The sequence below is a fragment of the Myotis myotis genome, unplaced genomic scaffold (assembly GCF_014108235.1).
Source record: "Myotis myotis isolate mMyoMyo1 unplaced genomic scaffold, mMyoMyo1.p scaffold_m19_p_2, whole genome shotgun sequence".
Classification (NCBI taxonomy): domain Eukaryota; kingdom Metazoa; phylum Chordata; class Mammalia; order Chiroptera; family Vespertilionidae; genus Myotis; species Myotis myotis.
In genome coordinates, this window is record NW_023416324.1 from 21,529,727 (window position 1) to 21,549,406 (window position 19,680).

The 19,680-nt window shown below is 52.1% G+C and overlaps 2 protein-coding genes across 8 annotated transcripts in view; both read right to left on the minus strand.

The window, feature by feature from the left end:
* Positions 1-1,071: 1,071 nt before the first annotated feature.
* On the minus strand, positions 1,072-4,253 carry SMIM12 (small integral membrane protein 12). Of its 6 annotated transcripts, XM_036351536.1 has the most exons (3): positions 4,060-4,233; positions 2,093-2,177; positions 1,072-2,009 (listed from the first exon to the last, which is right to left on the minus strand). In XM_036351536.1, exon 3 carries the CDS (start codon positions 2,002-2,004, stop codon positions 1,726-1,728), a length of 279 nt encoding a protein of 92 aa, XP_036207429.1. In that variant the 5' UTR covers positions 2,005-2,009; positions 2,093-2,177; positions 4,060-4,233; the 3' UTR covers positions 1,072-1,725. The 6 variants fall into 6 exon arrangements, with proteins under 6 accessions (XP_036207429.1, XP_036207430.1, XP_036207428.1 ...); XM_036351537.1 differs by lacking the exon at positions 2,093-2,177 and having other exon boundaries at positions 4,164-4,253; XM_036351535.1 differs by lacking the exon at positions 2,093-2,177 and having other exon boundaries at positions 4,060-4,231.
* A 6,327-nt stretch (positions 4,254-10,580) lies between these two features.
* DLGAP3 (DLG associated protein 3) overlaps positions 10,581-19,680 on the minus strand; it is a 57,813-nt gene continuing 48,713 nt past the window's right edge. For both annotated transcript variants that reach the window (XM_036352451.1, XM_036352452.1), the window contains exons 9-12: positions 13,416-13,900; positions 12,521-12,612; positions 12,143-12,286; positions 10,581-11,457 (exon numbers count right to left, since the gene is read on the minus strand). In XM_036352451.1, the coding sequence (XP_036208344.1) occupies positions 11,239-11,457; positions 12,143-12,286; positions 12,521-12,612; positions 13,416-13,900 (940 nt within the window). In that variant the 3' untranslated portion in view covers positions 10,581-11,238. The remainder of the gene's footprint in view (positions 11,458-12,142; positions 12,287-12,520; positions 12,613-13,415; positions 13,901-19,680) is intronic.

Genomic DNA, 19,680 nt, shown 5'->3' on the forward strand with positions numbered 1-19,680 from the left:
CTATTCAGGAATTCTTCCTTCACCTGCTAACACCACCAGGCCTCAGATCCTTCCCCCTTTTAAAGGCAGTTTGTTCTTCATCAAATGGGCATCACCTGCCTTTGCTCACTTAGGGTAAACAGTTGACCACACAAGGCAAGAGGTTATTGTGCCTCGTCCTGCCCTCTGCTCTCACCCCCTTCCAACCGCACCAGCAGCATCTTTTTTATTTAACACTCACCCGAGGGTGTTTTTAATGATTTCAGAGAGAAAGGGAGAGAAAAAACATCAGCGTGAGAGAGACATCAATCGGCCGCCTCCTTTGTGTGGATCAAACCCAAAACCTGGATATATGCCTTGACTGGGAATCGAAACTATGACCTTTCCGTGTATAGAACGATGCTCCAACCCACTGAGCCACACCAGCCAGGGCCCTGCGGCATCTTAAGTGGTAGCTTTTAGTATGATCTTCTACGGCTCTTTAGGAAAGACATTTTATATGATGTCTTGAGATCCTTAAAACTGTTCATCCCATTTCATCCAGAATGCCATTTACTATTCCTACCATTTAACCCAAAATTCAGGAAAAGCCTTATATATTCATTGCACTATTTATACTGAACAACCAGAAACAACCTAAATGTCCTCCGGCAATAGGGAAATTATTAAAAACATAACAAAATGTTAGTTTTTCAGTTGTATTAGAGCCCAGGGGAGCTGTACTAGAGCCCTTTTTAAAAATCCCTACCAAATGTTCTTTTAAGTACATCGATTATTTTTATGGGGAAAAGTGTGTGTGTGGAATTGGAAAATTTGATAGCAACTGTTAAGCACCCTGGTGTGTTCTAATTTAGATGCTGAAAGGTCCAATAGCCTCTTATTACCATGATAGAAAAGCCCCTGGGAACCTGGGCCTCCAGGACTCACCACCTCCAGGACCCAGGGCAACCACACTAGTAAAACAAAGCCTCCAGGACACAGTAGTCCTTAGTTAAAGGCCAATGTTATCCTATCCTGAAATCCTGAAATGCCTGCCCTTGCATAACTCCTGAGGAGACCACACACACCATTTGGAAGATAGAGTTAGATCAGTATGGTTCTCAGATGCCACTTTAATCAAGTTTTGCACTATACAGTGATGGGGGGGGATGCAAGATGGTGAAGATTTTCAAGCAGATTCACCTACCCCAAGGTGAACAGCCTTGGGCTGCCAAGAACAGCCCTTCCCCAGCGAGTCCCCCCCTTTCCTGAGCTGGTAGGACAGGGTTTCAGCAAGAGTGAGCACAAAGGACTGGGCAAACGAGGGAAGGAACCAGGTAGATTTCTGAAATCTTCCCATGCAAATGAGAACTAGACATGAGGTATCTCTCTTAAGGCAACACCCCAATCCCATGCACTTCAGCTTGAGGCCAAACTGCCTCCCTGCAGGGACCGACAGCCCAGGTTCATCTCATAACACTACTCCCAGCAGTGCGCCCAGAAGCCTGGGCAGTTGTGCCCACCATACAACAGATGCAGCCTGCAGGCCAGAACCCTCCAGGGCCTTCCTCTTCACTGGCCCCTCAGCTTCTAGTGTGTCCGTGTGCCTGGCTGTAGAAGAGCACCCAGTATGTGTGTGGCCGGGTGGTGCCCGAGGGGCCAGAATAAGCAACAACGCAAATCAGATGTGGATTCTGGAGCTGGGTCAACATGGTGGCAGGACCAGTCACGGCCTATGGAAGGACCCATATGGCCCTGTGTCCTCCACTAATTCTTCTCCGGGCGGTTTCTGTTCAGGACAGCTTTAGGGGCAAATTCCAGCTTGTCCTTCAGGCTCACCACCTGGGTGTGGTCCTTGCCTAGCAGCTCATCCAACTTTCGGTCCTCCCGACGCTCTGAGATGCTCTTCTCCTCCTCCACGGGCTGGGGATCTTTTCCCCGGATGAACCATTCCAGGTGGTAGCCCACAGCCCCGACCACGAAGGCCACAGGAAACGTGACATAGGGAGCATAGGTACGCACCACGGTCCAAAACACGGGCCACATGACATCTGCAGAAGAGCACAAGGCAGCATTAGGGAGACACCAGCTGCCCCTCCCCACCAAACGGGCCACTACCAAGCTCCCCACTCACCAGGCAGCCGGGCACCATTTACTGAGCATCCACCCCTTGCAGAGAAAAGCAAGAGAGAACCCTGCTTTATGCAACAGTTGGGTCCCTGAAACAATCCAGAAATTTTTGGAAGATTCAACTGTTAGGGAAGGGGACAAGACTCTCCATTTTATGACCTATACTTTTTGACAGTTATGTAACCATGTACAGCAGAGTTCCCCATGAGGGGACCTCTGGGCTTACCGAATAAAGCTTTAAGTCTTTTTTTTCTTTTTTAAAAAAATATATTTATTGATTTTTTACAGAGAGGAAGGGAGAGGGATAGAGAGTTAGAAACATCGCTAAGAGAGAAACATCAATCAGCTGCCTCCTGCACACCCCCCTATTGGGGATGTGCCCGCAACCAATGTACATGCCCTTGGCCGGAATCAAACCTGGGACCCTTCAGTCCGCAGGCAGATGCTCTATCCACTGAGCCAAACCGGTTAGGGCTATTTTTTCTTTTATGAGACTGACCTGCTGCCTACTGCACTAAGAGGGCACCTTTCTTTTTTTATAAAAAATATATTTTTATTGATTTCAGAGAGGAAGGGAAGGGGAGAGAGAGAGAAACATCAATGATGAGAGAGAATCACTGACAGGCTGCCTCCTGCACGCCCCACACCGGGGATTAAGAGGGCAACCGGGCATGGGCCTGGACCGGGAATCGAAAAGTGACCTCCTGGTTCGCAGGTAGATGCTCAACCACTGAGCTACGCCGGCCGGGCTTTAAGCCTTATCTTGACCATAGGCCTTCCCTCCATAGTGTGCCAACCTCTCAAGAATGGGAACGAAGTCTTTCCCTCAAGTGCCCCAACCTGGCCTAGGAACAAATCTGTAACCCAGGTACCTGCCCTTGACCGGGAATCGAACCTGAGACTTTTTGGTGCGCGGGCTGATGCTCTACCACTGAGCCAGTCCCGCCAGGGCAAGTTCTCTCTTTATAAGCAAACACTCTCCCTAAACAGCAACCCTCCATTCAGATTCCCAATTTTTCTTAAAACGTATCAAGGATGAATCCACAAGTATTACCTGTCACATGCTGCACCAGGTCTCCCTGTCCTCCTACTCGCATTCTAACCACTTTCAAATAAGTCAATGAATTCATTTACTTAACACTTACAACCATTTCCGCTGGGTACACCTTGTGCTGGCGCACCCCACTTGTCTGCCTCAAGGCACTTTAAGCACCAAGAGGGCAAAGACCATAATGTCTGTGGCCCACTGTGCCCTATCCAACCCCCAACACCTCCCTCCCTTGCCCGGCCTGGCATAAAATGCTCCAACAAGTTTGTTGAGTGAATGAATGAAAGCACGAGCAACACACTAATGTAAAACCACAGCAGTCATCTACCCACCCACCCATCCGCCCGCCCGCCCGCCGGCCCGCCCTTCAAAAGGTAGCAGGAAGACAGCAGGTGCCTCTGAGGATTACGAGACTCGAACCAGCCGCCCCCCGGGGTAACAATACGAATGAGGCCAAGGGTCTCGCACACACGGTGACGCGTATTTCCAGCTCGGCGTGGAGGGGCCTGCACGCCCGGTAGAGGTCAACTGGTTGCCGGCAAACCGGCCCTTGTGCCGGGGCCCCGGAGGCCCGATGAGGTCCAAGCCCGAAGTCCGAGATTCGAGAGCTGCTAACAGGGCAGAGGATACCTAACGGGATTGAAGATTAACCCTGACCCTGACTCGAGCCCGGGCCAGGGGTGGGGGCGCAGGTGAGGTCAGGGTCCAAGTATCCAGCCGTGTCCCTCCGCTGGGCGCCCGGCCCCGGCCCCTATCCCACCACGATCACGGCCTCGTCGGCGGCGCCCGTCCTCACCCACGTGCCCGAGACCGGGAGGCCCTGGCCCCGAGGGCCAGCGGGGCGCCCAGACTCGACCTCCAACCCCCTGTTGGAAGGAGAGCCGCCAGGCCCGGCCGGGGCCACAGCGGACACTCGGGATCACCTGTCCGGTAGCTCAGAGGTCAAAGTCAGGAGCCGTCGCCAAGACACGGGCGGCCGGGCAACCGCCCCCGGGAAGGGAACTGCCGGCAGGGCCCGCGTGCTCACCCGAGCCACGGCGTCCGGCCCCCGCCCTCCGCCTGCTCGCCCGCCGCCGCCGCCGCCGCCCCTCCCAGCGGCCCGCGGGGCCTCGCCGGGACCCCGCCCACCGAACCCCAGCTCTCTCGGAGCGCAGGGATTGGCTGAGCTCCAGTCAAAGGAGCGGAGCAAGCGAGGCGCCCGCAAGGGAGCCCGGCTGCGCTGAGATGGACACACGCCCCCTAGGGGCTCGGAGGTTTACCAGGGACGTAACCACGTGCTTCTCGGGTGGAGAAAGGAAAAGGTCATCCGCGCATTTATTCAGCTGGTGATGATTACTAGGCGTCTTCTAAGACTAGGTCTGCGCGCGCACACACAAAGACAGGCTCACTGACCTCAAGAAGCTCCCTTTAGCAGACTATAATCTAGGGCTTAAGGACTCTGCGGATCTGGGCTGGCTTTCTAACTGTGACCTTGGGAACAGTATAAATCAGTCTTAGCCTCCGTTCCCGCTCCTAGGCAAAGGTAATCGCACTTATTTCACCGGATATTGTGAGGGTTAGATAAGATAATGTAAGTAAAGTGCTATACCAGCCACACAGTAAGCAGAGAAATAAATTGTTAGTTTACAAATGATACAAATATAATAAAACCTAAGTTTTACCTGACCCTTTAGGTACAAGTATTCACACACACCCATGTCCCCACTGCTCCCTGTACAGACATCTATTTTTTTATTATTATTATTGATTTCAGAGAGGAAGGGAGAGGGAGAGAGAAAAAAAAAAATCAATGATGAGAGAGAATCATTGATTAGCTGCCTCCTGCATGCCCCCTACTCGGGATCGAGCTCGCAATCCGGGCATGTGCCCTGATTGGGAATCAAACCATGACCTCCTGGTTCATGGGTCCATGCTCAACCACCGAGCCACATAGGCCAGGCTAGACATCTATTTTATTGCGTACAGAAAAAAACACCAAAGCTCAAGCTCCCACCTAGCCCTGTCTTTCTACTCTCATTCCACTAGTCTCAGCCAGGCATATTTATCGTTAGTAACACATGCTTAATCCCTCCCTTTCCTCCATGCAGACCAAACTGTTTCACACCTCTATGCCTTTAATTATGCTTTTCATCTGCCTGCAGTGCCCTTCCCACCTTTCTTTACCAAGTATCTCGGGCTCATTTTTCAAGCTTGAGGAATACCACTGTGGAAGACTCCTGGGCTGATTACTACCCTACCTCTGTAATCTCAAAGAGCTCAATGCTAAGACCTAGCAGTGCAGATGGAGAGAAAGGAATAGTATAAAGAAATGTGCAGGAAACTGTCATTAGCAGAACTTGTTCACTAATTGAGTAGTTACAGAGAAGGGAACAGAACTACAGTGGGGCCTTGACTTATGAGTGTCCCGACTAACGAGTTTTTTGAGATACCAGCTGTCTCTCGACTGATTTTTTGCATTGAGTTGACAGAGTAATTTGAGTTAACGAGCTCCTTAATGAGCTCTGTCTCGGAACGAATTAAACTCGTAAGTCAAGGCCCCACTGTACCTAGAATAATCAGCATTTAGTCAGCCAATTAATTAACATGTGCTAGGCATCAGAGATGCAAAAAATGAATGGGACCATCCCTGCCCTCAGTTCTCTGACTGATGGGGAAGTAGACTGGTCTACAAAATGTCAACAGTATGAGTGCCCTGGCTGGGTGGCTTAATTGGTTGAGCATTGTCTTGTGCACCAAAAGGTTTCCGGTTCAATTCCCAATTGGGGCAGATGCAGGAGGCAACAAATCAATGTTTCTCTCCCTCTCTCCCCAACCCCTTTCTAAAATCAATAAACATATCCTCGGATGAGGATTTAAAAAAAAAAAAGTCAAGAGAGTGAGAAATGTGGCGTTAGAAGTATACACAAGTGGCAAAGAGAAGGAGTCCCAGGAAGAACTAGGGAAGGTTCCCAGAGTAACCTGCCCTTGAGCTGAGTCCCGAGTGACGGCTAGTAGTTCCATCAGGCAGAATTGAGTGGGGCTCAAGACTTAGGAATCAGCCCAGCCGGTGTCGCTCAGCGGTTGAGCATCGACCCATGAACCAGGTCTCGGTTCCATTCCCGGTCAGGGCACATGCCTTGGTGGCGGACTCTCTCCCTAGGTAGGGGGCATAGGGGGGGTGCAGGAGGCAGCAGATTGACGCTGTTTCTCTCTCATCAATGTTTCTATCTCTCTATCCCGCTCTCTTCCCCTCCCTCTAAAAATCAATAAAAACATTATTTAAAAAAGACTTAAGAATCAGATAGATGTGGGTTCAAATCCTGCCTCTGCTGCTTGCTAATCTCAGAAAACCTATGTTTTAAAAAAGACAATAGTACCCACCCCCTGGAATTGCTCTGAGTACTAACTCACATAACGTGTATGAAGTGCACAGCCTCAGTATCTCCTACGTGCTTAGTAAGTGGTCACTGGTATGTTCAGTATACTCCAAATTTATTTCTCCTTCTGTAATAGCCTATGTCCATTTTTGGCATTACTTATTCACTAAGCCAAAAGCCTGAGTGAAATCTTCAAGGTATCTTCATCTTTGCATTATTCCCCAGATCCAATTCATGTATAGAACCTGCAATTCCTGAATGTCTCTCAAATTAATCATTATCTCTCACCTTGGACCCCCCTAACAACTCCCTCAATGGTCTCTCTAACTTCCATTTTCCCTTTCAGTGTATTTCCATTCTGCTGGCCAAAGGTTTGCTAAAAAAAAAAAAAATTTTGGCCCTAACTGGTTTGGCTCAGTGGATAGAGCGTTGGCCTGCAGACTGAAGGGTCCCAGGTTCGATTCCAGTCAAGGGCATGTACCTTGGTTTCGGGCACATCTCCAGTAGGGGGTGTGCAGGAGGCAGTTGATCAATGTTTCTCTCTCATTGATGTTTCTCTCTATCCCTCTCTGTAAAAAAATCAATAAAATATATTTTTTTAAAAAATAAATAAAATAAAAATTAAATGAGCCCTGGCCAGTGTGGCTCAGTTGGTTGGGCATTGTCCCCTGCCCTGAAAGGTTGCTGGTTTGATTCTCAGTCAAGGCCCATGCCCAAGTTTCACTCTCAGGGTCTCGCTCTCACATTGATGTTTCTCTCTCTCTCTCTCTCTCTCTCTCTCTCTCTCTCAAAAAAAAAAAAAATCAATAAACTATTCTTTAAAAAATTTTTTAATAAGATCTCCAGCTTAACCCCTCCTTTCCTTCTCTTTCTTGACTGCAAAACTCCACTTCATCCTGCAAGGCCCAGTTCAAAATGTCCCTCTTGCCCTGGCTGGATTGGCTCAGTGGATACAGTGTTGGCCTGGGGACTGAAGGGTCCCGGGTTTAATTCCAGTCAAGGGCACATGCCTGGGTTGCATCCCAATGGGGGCATGCAGGAGGCAGCCAATCCATGATTCCCTCTCCTCACTGATGTTTTTCTCTCTCTCTTCCTCTCCCTTCTTCTCTGAAATCAATAAAAATATATATATATTTTTAAAAAGTCCCTCTTACAAAAAGTTTTCCCAGACCATGGCCATTTAGATTCCTGGTCAGGGCACATACCTGGGTTTTGGGCTCGATCTCCAGTTTGGGACATGCAAGAGGCAGCTGATCCAGTGACCTTCTCACACCGATGTTTCTCTCTCCCTTCCTCTCTCTCTAAAATCAATTTAAAATTTTTTTTAATATATTTTATTGGTTTTTTACAGAGAGGAAGGGAGAGAGACAGAGAGCTAGAAACATCGATGAGAGAGAAACATCGATCAGCTGCCTCCCGCACATCTCCCACTGGGGATGTGCCCGCAACCCAGGTACATGCCCTTGACCGGAATCAAACCCGGGACCTCTCAGTCCGCAGGCCGATGCTCCATCCACTGAGCCAAACCGGTTTTGGCGAATTTAAAATTTTTTAAAAGTTTTTCCAGACTCCCTGACTGCTAGAGGCTCCCTCCCCTAGTCTCTTCAGCCCCCTTGGAGACCAGGCCTCCCTTTATACTATACCTTTCTGTTTATGTGTCTGGTTATGGCCAGGACTGGGAGCAACTCAAGCACAGGGAGGGGATCTAATCTTTCACTTATCCAGTACAACTACCCAGGCCACAATACCCAGAGGAGACTACCCTCCCCCCCCCACTCTCAGCCCCATTTGGGGTGGTTTTGGACATCACGTCTGTACAAGGATGCCCACACAGTTGCAGGCGCTGACCTGTTTCTCCCTGTCCACTCCCATATACTTCATCGTCCCGGAAAAGCTGGCCCAGTTTCTGGGAAAAGACATAGACCCATTAAAAAACACACACACACAACAAATACATAATGCGGATTGTTAAACTCAGACTCAGCCACTTCCCAGCTTTGTGATTTGGGGTAAGTTTAGCCTCTCCAAGCCTCCATTTTCTCATTGTAAAATGATGGTGATGACAATATCTGCTTCATAGGATTGCTCTGAGTACCTTACTGTCTAGTTCAAATCTCACCCATGACCCAAATATTACAGATGAGAAGCAAGATCAGACAGGGTGTGACTCAGCCAAAGCCTCACTTGGCTAGTCTACAGGAAATAGATGAGGTTTTCTGGTGGAAACTTTTGGACAGTCATCCAATCTAAGTGTTCCCAGACCTAGCTGCCCATCATAATCACCTGCAGCACTTGGAGGGCAGAGAGTCTAGTCCAGGGGTGGGCAAACTTTTTGACTCGAGGGCCACAATGGGTTCTTAAACTGGACCGGAGGGCCGGAACAAAAGCATGGATGGAGTGTTTGTGTGAACTAATATAAATTCAAAGTAAACATCATTACATAAAAGGGTACGGTCTTTTTTTTTTTAGTTTTATTCATTTCAAACGGGCCGGATCCGGCCCGCGGGCTAGTTTGCCCACGGCTGGTCTAGTCACTAAGTTTTGGACAGGGCCCAGGAATCTGTCTGAGATCAGCCTGAAGTTGATTCACCTTTGGAAATTCGGATCCCATGGGGCCTCTCCACCTTCCAGTGGTCTCATGTGAGTGTGTGTGTACGGCCTCTTGCTTTTCAGGTGGTCTCCCAGACCAGCCTGTAAAACACCTGTTCATGCCACTCTTCCGTTCAAAACCTTCCCATGGCTCCTCCCCACAGCCCTCGGAATCAGGCCTCCCCTACGCAAGTTGCCATGATCAAGCTTCGGCACCCCCAATGCCTCTTTCTTCTCCAGGCCCTTGCATAGCTGTTGTCTGATCTCGGAACAGTCTTCCCAGCCTCAGGCCCACTTCAGTGGCTCATATCTCATCACCTTCCCAGCACTCACCCTTATATTTTATCTGCTTGTTCACTGTTTTTTCCCATAAGACTGTAAGCTCCATAAGGGTAGAAATTGCACTTGTTCAGGGCTGTCTCCTTGGTGGTGGGTGCCAACAGTGATTTAAAAAAAAAATTTTTTTTCCCCAGAGACCAAGGGAGAGGGAGAGATAGAAACATCAATGATGAGAGAGGATCATTGATCAATTGCCTCTTGCACGCCCCCTACTGGGGATCAAGCCCGCAACCCGGGCATGTGCCCTGGACCACAATTGAACTCGGGACCTTTCAGTTCACAGGTCAACGCTCTATCTACTGAGCCAAACCGGTGAGGGCCCAATAGTGATTTTTGATGAATGTTTGCTGAATAAATGAATGAGAACTGGCTACTCCAGTGTGGCCCAGAAGAGCAGGCAAACCCCTGGAAATCTCCTCCTGCTTCAGGGTGACACACCAACCCCAAGGACTACTTAGGGACTGGAAAGGTGGCTTTCTGGGTGGACACTGGGCCAGCTAAAAGCTCATGATTAGCCAGACCTGGGTCCACCACCCTCAGCCCCGTGACTTTAGACAGGTCACTTCACCTCTCCTGGGCTTCCACTTTCTCATCTGTCATCAGGATGAGCCACATCCGTGTAACGCACTCACCCTCTGCCTGACCCACAGTAAGTATCCAATAAATATTAGCCATCAACACTAGGTGTGCCTGCTGTTTAGGAAAAGTTCTGTTCTCTGCCCCCCACCTAAGTGCCCACCCATACGCGGCATCAGAAAATATGGTAGCACTAACTTGAACAGAGTGTTTCTGTTGCTGATCTGGAATGACTGGAGCAGAGGGAACACCGGGTCCTCAGGGGAAGGGAAACCAATATTGGTCCATATCGAAGAATAACCACACTCCCTGTTTATTGAGCACATGCTGTGTGCCAAGGCACTGGGCTCTGGGCTCCCCTCCCTGGGGGCCCTGGAGGACTGGGAGGCAGAAAGGGAAAGGCCTGCAAAGGTGGAAGTCCTCCCCTCTTCGCCTCCAGGAGGGCCGGGACCTTCCCCAGCTGGCTCAGGCGATCTTTGCTCTCCCCTAACGGAGAGCTTGGCGCCCCGCCTCTCCTCCCTCCGCCCCCAGCCCCCATGCACAGTGCAGAGGTGGCTTCTTCAGGAGAGAGCGGATGGCTGGAGTGCAGCTCTGCCGTTTTATTATTTCCTGGGATACTCAAGGGGATGTGGGAACAGCCACAGGTGTGGTGAGGGGGAAGCCCCCAGCTCCCCTCCCCAGCAGCTGGGACAGGGGAGAGGCCCAGGCGCCCTGGTCCTGGGTTGGTCCAGCCACTGTGGTCCCTGGGCCCGGAGGGCTGAGGGCGGAAGGTGAGCCCCCGAGAGGGTGGGGCGGGCTCCTAGGCGGGGTTCGGATTCTTCATAAAAAGCCACGAAGCTGATCCCCACGAAGCCCAGCCCCGCGGGGTCGGGGGGGGGGGGGGACGCAGAGCCCAGATGGGGGACCTGGCCCGGCCTGGCCCGTGGGGGGAGTGGGGGGCGGGGGGAGGAATGGCAGAGATGGTGCCGGTGGGAGGAGGTGGGGACGAAGCGTCGGACCAAGAGAAAGGAGGGTCCAGGTGGGGGCGCAGGGCGGAGAGGCACGGCCCCCGGCCCAGCCCGGGCGCCTTCGCGTGGGGTCAGGAAGGTAAAAAACCCACGAGAGAGCGGCGGGCAGGAGGGGCCGGGGCGTGCGGAGCCGGCGGGGCGGGCGCACCGGCCGCCCGCGTTCACAGTGACCTCGACGCTGGGTGTACAGTACGGGTAGAAAACCGCGGCCGGGCCGGGCGGGCGGCCGGGCGGGTCACAGCCTGGTCTGGGCCTCGGGGATGTAGATCTCGATGCTGTCGGCGCTCTCGGTGGCCGAGCTGTGGCGGAAGGAGGCGGCGCGCTTGGCCGCCAGGAGCCGCTTGCGCGCTTCCTGCCGCTGCCGGTCCACCGAGTCCAGGGAGCGCTCCTTCACCGGCACGCCCCGGCCCCGCGGCGGCTTCTTTGGTATCGGCGGAGGGACCTTCTTCTCCTCCTGCGCGAGAGGGGCGGGCGGCCGCTGAGTGGGGGGGCGGGGTCCCACCGGGCTCCCCAGTTCACGCCCCTCCGCTCTCCCCCCGGGGCTCGGCCAGGTGAGAGCGGTTAGTAACCGTTAGACGCTGCTCTCTGTGCCTGCACCCCAAGCCCCGGGTGTACCTGTTCCCACAAGGTCAAAACGCACATTTTTCTTTTTAAAGAAATATTGATTCGAACGCCCCTGGGTGGCGCCGTTCGAATCAGTGTTTGCTTCACTCCAGGTCCGGAGGGGCGCGGGCAAGGCAGCGGGAGTGGGGGGGCGGGGGGGCGCTCACAGACCAGGCTTCTGGGCCCATCACGACAAGGTCTAGTGGGATGACGGCTGAGGGGCCCCTGTAGGTCCGAGCTGAGGGCAGCCCGCCCTTCGGAAGCTCTAGGTCTGCGCCCTCAAACTGCAGCTGGCCCAGGGTGGCTGCTGCCACCTCGGGTTCTGGCAACTGCGGCAGCGATGAGCACTCGGGCCAAGCAGGCAGCAGTGCCCCAGGGCGGTCATTTTGGAAGAAGGTGGTCACCATCACCTGTCCAGGGCTGCCTTTGCTGCCCCCCGGTCTCCTCCTGGCCCCCTACCCCCACCCCCAACATGCCTCCATGGCGAAGGGCATTTTCCAGGGTCTGGCTCTTGGTTCCAAGGGACCTGCCCCCACCTTAGGCTCCAGGAGTTTCCAGCTGTTGGCCTTGAGTTGCTGTAGCTCCAGGAACTTGAGGGTCACATCCTCGATAGAGAGCTGCAGGAGGTCCCAGAAACCCGCCAGGTCCTGGAAGGTGGGCACAGGGAACGCAGTGGGGTCCTGCAGAGGAAGGAGACATAAGAGAGGCAGCCAGTCAGGAATGTCTGCGCTCCAGCCAGGGCCCGGGCAAGCCCCACCCACCCTCAACTTGGGAGAGTGGGGTGGGGTGGGAGGAGTGGGAGACAGGGAGGCAAGAAAGCCTTTGGGTACAAACACCTGGTCCCACTTCCAGGCACACACACTGGGCACCTTCCGGGCACACGTCTGATAGGCTCTGCACCCAGGGGCACTCACCATGCTCTGCTGACACAGCCTGAAGAACTGCTGAACCTTCTGGGACAGGAGAAGCTGCGTGCTGCCCACAGCACTGCGGATCTTCTCCAGGACTGGGGAGCAGAAGGAAATTCAAGGAGGGGAATGGTGACTTTCCTTCCCCCGCCTCCAGGAAGTCTGCCCTGACTGACTCTTGCCCTTCCATTACCTGACATTTTCTATGTGGGTCTCCGCCTGCCCCTCCCCATCTATCCTCGGGTTCCTAACAAGCAGCTCCTAGCCTACTTCACCCTGACATTTCTTCCTTCATACAACCTACATTTCTTAAGTGCTTATCCTCCCAGGTCAGAGAACTGAGAACACCAGTCCCAGCCTAGCCCAGCAGCCCTATGGCAAGCAGGCACTCGCTCCATGACCACCACTGTGCGGCTCCTTGACTCCTTAAGAATCACTAAATTTCATGTGTATGACTCCTGTCTCACACGTCACTATCCCATCCTTGGGGTTCTGGGGTAAGACTGTCTCTCCCCTCGGATTGAACTTGCAGGGAAGGGCCATGTCTTCCTGCTTAATCTTCACTGGTGCCTGAGACATGTCCTGACATTGTGCACGGCCTGCCCCTGGCTTACGTCCTGGAGCAGGCCCAGATCCCCACACCAGCGCAGATGGGAAGAATTCCCTTGGCTGCCATGCGCTGGCAGCTGTCGCCTAGAAGGCCCGGCTGGTCACTTTCACTAGTCCCACCCCTGGCCTCTGAAGCTGCTCCCTGCTTCCTTCCAGGAGCTCCAGGAACGCCCTGCTGCCCACCGGGAACCTCCAAGGTTTGGTGCTAGAGAATCAAACCCTTAGGACGGCACCCTCGCGTCCAACCAGAGAGCTCCCGGCCCTGATCCCTCCACCAGAGGCTCTCACTCACTCTCCTCGGGCAGCTCATAGTCCTCCGCCTCGCGTTCCATCTGCTGGCACCAGTGCTCCAGCTTCTCCACTTCCGCCCTCAGCATCTTGATGAACCACTCGCCGTCCCGTGGGCAGGGGGACGTGCGGCCTGAGTCGGGGAGGCTACGTGAGCCGCGCTCCATCCAGGAGTCCCGGCGGCCTGCCCCGGGGCCCGGGGTGGGGGCCGGGGCAGGGCCTGGTGACCCATCGGTGGCCGGCGGCTCGTACGGCAGTGGGTAGCCCTCGCGGTAGGCCCACTGGCCCTGCGTGTGGACCGTGCGGAAGACTGAGTAGGTGGGGGCCCGGGGTCCGGGCTGGGGTTCAGAGGCGTGCCGCTGGAAGGAGCGTCCGAACTGCAGGGCCTTGTCTTCTGTGGCCACCGAGGCCAGGCCGGCCAGGCCCTCCAGCTCCAGGTCTGCCTGCACGCCAGCCGTCACACTGTTGGAGCGCTTGAACCTCGCCCGCCTGGTGAGAGAGCTGGCTGTGATCTCTGCCCTCCCCCGGCCTTCACCCCCACCCAGACTAAAAGGAAAGGGGATGAGAAAGGAAACCTATATGACCTTTAACTATATTAGTCCTTGTAACAGGTGGGTACATAACATACCTACCTGTGGCATCGCCTCTGGACAGGGTGATACTTACAATAGTTCATCTGTACAGAACAGCTGCTGGCATATGCCCATGAAAACAGATACAGCCCCCGTGCTAGAGCATCTCCCTGCAGAAGCGGGGTTGGGGGTGGGGTACCAGAGGGGCCAGGGAGGAGCTAGGGTATTTGCCAATGAATAGAGAGGGATTTCAGCACTTTAACAAATGCTGCGTCTGCTTATTTACACCAGCTGTACAGGTAGGTCCTCAGCCCTGCAGACATGAATACATTACAGCCCAGAGAGACCCATGGGTCCCCAGCTGTAAAGAAGCAGAGCCAGCATTTGGACCAAGGGCTGCTGCTTGCTCCACAGCCCAAGCACTTCCCAAGCCACCAGCTGCTGGAACATCAGGAAGAACTGCCTTGAGCAGCTGGGGGGAAGGGAGGTGGGAGCAGCTGGGAGGACTTCTCCTCCTCTAGGGACCCCATGGCTCAGCCCAGAGCCTGGCCAGACACAGTCAGCCGGTGCCAATGGAGTTGAATTAAGTTGTTGGCAGGAATGGCAAAAGGCCTGGAAATTTCTTCTTTGAGTTAATAAGCAAATCATATGCAAAACAGAAAGTCAGTTGGTCTTGTTCTTTTTCCCCTCTGGGTTCTATGAAGAAATCCGTGGCCCCTGAAGTGCATGAGGCTGGGGTCAGACCATACTTGAAGTGGGAGTCAGGAGATGTAGGGGTGGGTGGAGAGGTGAACAGAAGTTTGAGGTCTGGAATTTCAAGGATCACAAAAGAAAGGCTCTTGTGTCCTAAGCAAACTCTACTCATTATCAGGAGAGAGGGGCTGGGGACCAGCTCTAGGGGCCCCTCCAGCTTCCCAGGAGGTTCCCTCAACCCCCACAACTTCAGCCTTCCTCTTGCTGCCCAGGCCTTCTCTCCCTGCCTGCCTTGCCTGCCTGCTTTCCTCCAGTTGGCAGGCTGCCTGCTGGGAGCTGTTGCCATAGAAACCAGGCCCAGAAGGATGCTGCAGGACCCAGGAAAAAGAGATGCGCTCATGTGCAGTCTCCAACAAGCCCTATGTCCCAACCCCCACCCTGAGAGAGAGAAAGATAAAATATATCACATTGCCTCTCACATGGTCTTCACCTTGGTGTCTGCCCTGTCCTGCCCTGGTCAAGACCTGCATCACTCTCTGCCTAGACTGTTGGATCAGCCTCCTTTCATACATCTCTGCCTCTACTGAGTAGGGCACAGAAGAGCACTGGTTCAGGAGTCTGACCTGAGTACTAATGCTGGTACTGGTGTTGTTGCTATGTGCCTTTGGGAAGCCACTCACCCTCTAGCTAGGCCATTTAATATACATGTGTGCGTATATAAAATTATATATGATATATAATTATATATGATATATAAATACACACACACTACATAAAATGATAGGAATGGACCAGTAATTGCCAAGGTTCCTCTTCTCTCTAAAATTATACCTTGCATATTTTAAGATCTGGTACTCAACACGCCCCTCATCAATCCACCCAGGACTGGAGTAGTCTTCCTAAAGTTGACCTCTGCTCAATTCATTCCCCTCCTCAAACCTTTTCCACAGCTTCTTCATGCCAACCAGGTATAGTTCAAGCTTCCTGTGTTAGCATCTACCCTACTGCTAGCATATCCTCTGGAAGCAGTTCTCTCCAACCTCATCTCCCCTGCATTCTCCTTGTTCCCCACGTAGATTATACTGGCCCTGGCTCTAAGCCTTTGCCCATGCTATTCCCCTACCTAAAATGGCTTCCTCCTCCTTGCTCCCTCTCCATTCTCTGCCCAGGTCTCCTCTTCCTCTGTGAACCTCCAGACTGCCTCCAAGACCATCCTCTGTACTGTACCTCCCTCAGCAATCTTCTTGCATTTGGAGGCAACCCAACTGTTTGGTTACACTGTTCTCTGTTTCTGGTGAGTCTTATCTAACTGAACTGTTAGGATGCACTTTGGCTCCCTTCGAATATTTTTGTGCCTTTGAGCTCCAGGGAGCCTTTGGCTCTTTCAGAGCTCCAGCAGTTGCAAACCACACGGACAAAGGTGGGGTTTGCCCCAATAAACACAGTATGGAAGACATGCCTTCCCTGCTTGCTTTCCTGTTACCCCCATGAAACATGGATCTGTCCTTTGGCACCATTGGGTTTGCTGCCTTTCACCTGTCATCGCAGGGGTCCTGAAAGGACCACACATTATTGATGGAATAGGCCACACAGTCTGGAACAAAAGCATAAGTGCCCCAGGCTTCATGGTTCTCAAGTCAGCAGCCACCTCAAGGAGCTCTCTCATTGGGTCTACTTCAAGAAAGACCAACGAAGTTGAGGAGTTTATGGGATTCCTGGAAGCACAATCTTCATCAACACTTCCAGCCAGGGATTTTCACAGCACAGGCGGGGGTCAGTCATCCTTGTGCAAGTGGCATTTGCAAACAGAAGTGTGGGACAAGATCACCCAAGAGAAGAGCAATGGAACAAAGAAGCAAAGCCCCAGGGAACACGGACATTTCATGGGTAGGTGGAGACAGTGTACCCACTAAGGTGCCTACGCCAGAAAGAACAGGGAAGAAAACCAGGACAAAGACACTTAAAGGCAGATAGGGGACAGATGGGTCACAAGAAGGAGTGAGCAACCAACATGGAAAATGCAGCCGGGTAAGAATGAAAGGTGTCCATTGATTTGGCAATATGGAGGCCAATGGTGATCAGGGCAAGTCGGTCTGGTGGAGTATGGGGGCAGACGCAGATAGCAGGTCGTCAGGAGGTGGAGAAAATGAGCCAATACAGCTCTTGAAAAGAACTTGTTGAGAAGGGAGGAAGAGAGAAGATAGTGTACCTTTTTAAAATATATATATTCTTATTGACTTGAGAGAGGAAGAGAGAAGGAGAGAGAGACAGAAACATCAATGATGAGAGACAATCATTGACTGGCTGCCTCTTGCATACCCCTACTGGGGATCGAGCCCACAACCCCGGCATGTGCCCTTGACCGGAATCAAACCTGGGACCCTTCAGTCCACAGGCTGATGCTCTATCCACTGAGCCAAACTGGCTAGGGTGACAGTGTACCTTTAAGGGAGAGATATTTTTCTTATTTGTCAATTACATCTCAAAAATCTGGGGAAAAGAAGGGAGGGGTATTTTGTTTAGGATGGTTCTCACAAGCCATATCTCAAGTGGGGAGAACTTTGGTGGGGGGGATAAACAGAATAATGACTGTCCAAACAGATCCATGCCCTAATTCCCAGAAGCTATGGATGTTACCTTCCATGGCAAAAGGGACTTTGTAGATTACTTTAAGGATCTTGAGATGAGAAGAGGCTGGATTATCCAGGTGTGTCTAATTTAATCACAAAGGTCCTTATACATGAAAGAGGGAAGCAGGAAAGTCGGAGTCAGAGAAAAAGTTGGGACAATGGAATCAAGGTTGGAATGATGCCATGTGAGGACAGCCTGCCATTGCTGGCTTTGAAGACAAAAGTGGGCTACAAGCCAAGGAATGCAAACTATCTCTATAAACTGGAAAAGGTGACTAAATGGATTCTTCCCTGTGTCTCCAGGGGGATCAGTCCTTGATTTTAGCCCAGTGAAACCCAGTTCAGACTTCCAACCTCTAGAAGCACACTGACCACCAGGGGGCAGACGCTCAATGCAGGAGCTGCCCCCTGGTGGTCAGTGTGCTCCCACAGCCAACCTCCGGGGGTCCCTCCCTGCTGGCTGGCCAACCTTCCGCAGTCCCTTACCTCTGCTGGCCACGCCCCCACTCCCTGTAGGCCCCAATCAGGGGGCCAGCCAGCCAACCTCCCGGGTTCCTCCCCACAGCCAGCCAACCTCCCGATAGGCCTTGATCACCAGCTAAGCCGAGGGACCCCACCTGTGCACGAATTTGTGCACCGGGCCTCTAGTAAAATAATAAATATGTACTATTGGAGGCCACTAAATTTGTGGTCATTTATTAGAGCAGCAATAGGAAATTAATACAACTTGTAAAAGAAATCAATTGAAGGTAGAGAAGAAAGTAGTCCAAGGTACCAGAAAATAGGGGAATCCTATATAATAAAAGCCTAATATGTTAAATGTCTGACCATTTGTTCAACCAGTCGCTATGATGCACACTGACCACCAGAAGGCAGACACTCCGACCAGTAGGTTAGCTTGCTGCTGGGGTCTACCCCACCGGGACTGGGCGAGATGGACCGGACACACCCTGGAGCCCTCTTGCAGTCCCCAATGGGCCCCGACTGGGACTGGGCGAGAAGGGCCGGACAGGCCCTGGAGCCCTCCTGCAGTCCCTCCCCACCCCGATTGTGCACCGGTGGGGGTCCCTCGGCCTGGCCTGCGCCCTCTCACAATCTAGGACCCCTCAGAGGATGTCAGAGAGCCGGTTTGGCCCAATCCCTGCAGGCCAGGCCAAGGGACCCCACCACTGCACAAATCCGTCCACCAGGCCTCTAGTCGATAATAACTAACACCCAGTGAGCACTTAGTATATGCTGAACACTGTACGTGAATAAACACGCTCAATCCTCACAAATAGTCCCATGATAAGGGTGTGAGTACCACCCCTACTTACAGATGAGAAAACAGAGGCTTAACCCCTAGAGTGCCGGGGAGTGCGATCGCGCTCCTCCTGTCTTTCGCCAAAAGTGCCGGGAGCGCTATCAAAGCTTCGAAACGGCGTCCAGTTCTAAGTCTGCTTTTATTAGTGATGATGATATTGCTAAATATGTCAATGTACTAAAGGTTTCCTTAAGTTTTTGAATATGTAATTTCATTTACTTGCAATTCATAATTTTTTTCCTAAACTGCTATAAAATCAGCAAAAATGCCTTGGCAATTTTAGCATAGTTCCTAGGATATTGGTTGGCACTCAAAGGGTTAAAGAGGTTAAGTGACTCCCTAAGATCAGGCATTTATCAAGTTAATACAATATGGCTGAGCGGCCAGCTCTCAAACACTCCACTGCCCACCTAGGATTGAGGGAGAGGAGAGGCTTTAATCGGCAAGAGAGATGACTCACCCCTGAGGCAGGACTGGTGGAGAAGGAAAGGGAAGAGATGCAAGTAAGTTAGGAGTTGGTCCAGAAGTGGAGAGAGGTCCCACCAGATGACCTCAGCCATGATAATAAAGCGAGCAGAGAGAATGCTGGATACTTGGGGGTGGGGAAGTGGGGGGAGGAATGAAAACAAGCAGCTTTAGGGGAGTAGCCTAGCAGAGTGGTTAAGCACCCTACTCTGAAGCCAGACTTCCTGGGTCCAATACCCAGCACTATGGCTTGTGCCTCAGTTTCCTTACATATACAGAAGAATGATAATAGTGCCTGCTCCTAGGATTGTTATGAGACAATAAATGTAAGAAATTTGGAGCAGCACCTGGGCTGCCCATTGTAAATGTTAGCTACTATACAGAGAGGCAGAAAGGATTGCAGCTCTTGCTGAAAAGAAAGGAAGCTGGACAAATAATATCATGGGAATGTAGCACTGAGAACCCAGCTAGGGCATTGTAGTTATTCATTATTATGATTGCTGTTGATCATTTCCATCTGTTCTCCCACAGCACTCTGAATAAAACCTCTTTTATACTCCATATCACATTGTATTGCAGTAAGTTATTTGCATATCTATCTCCCTT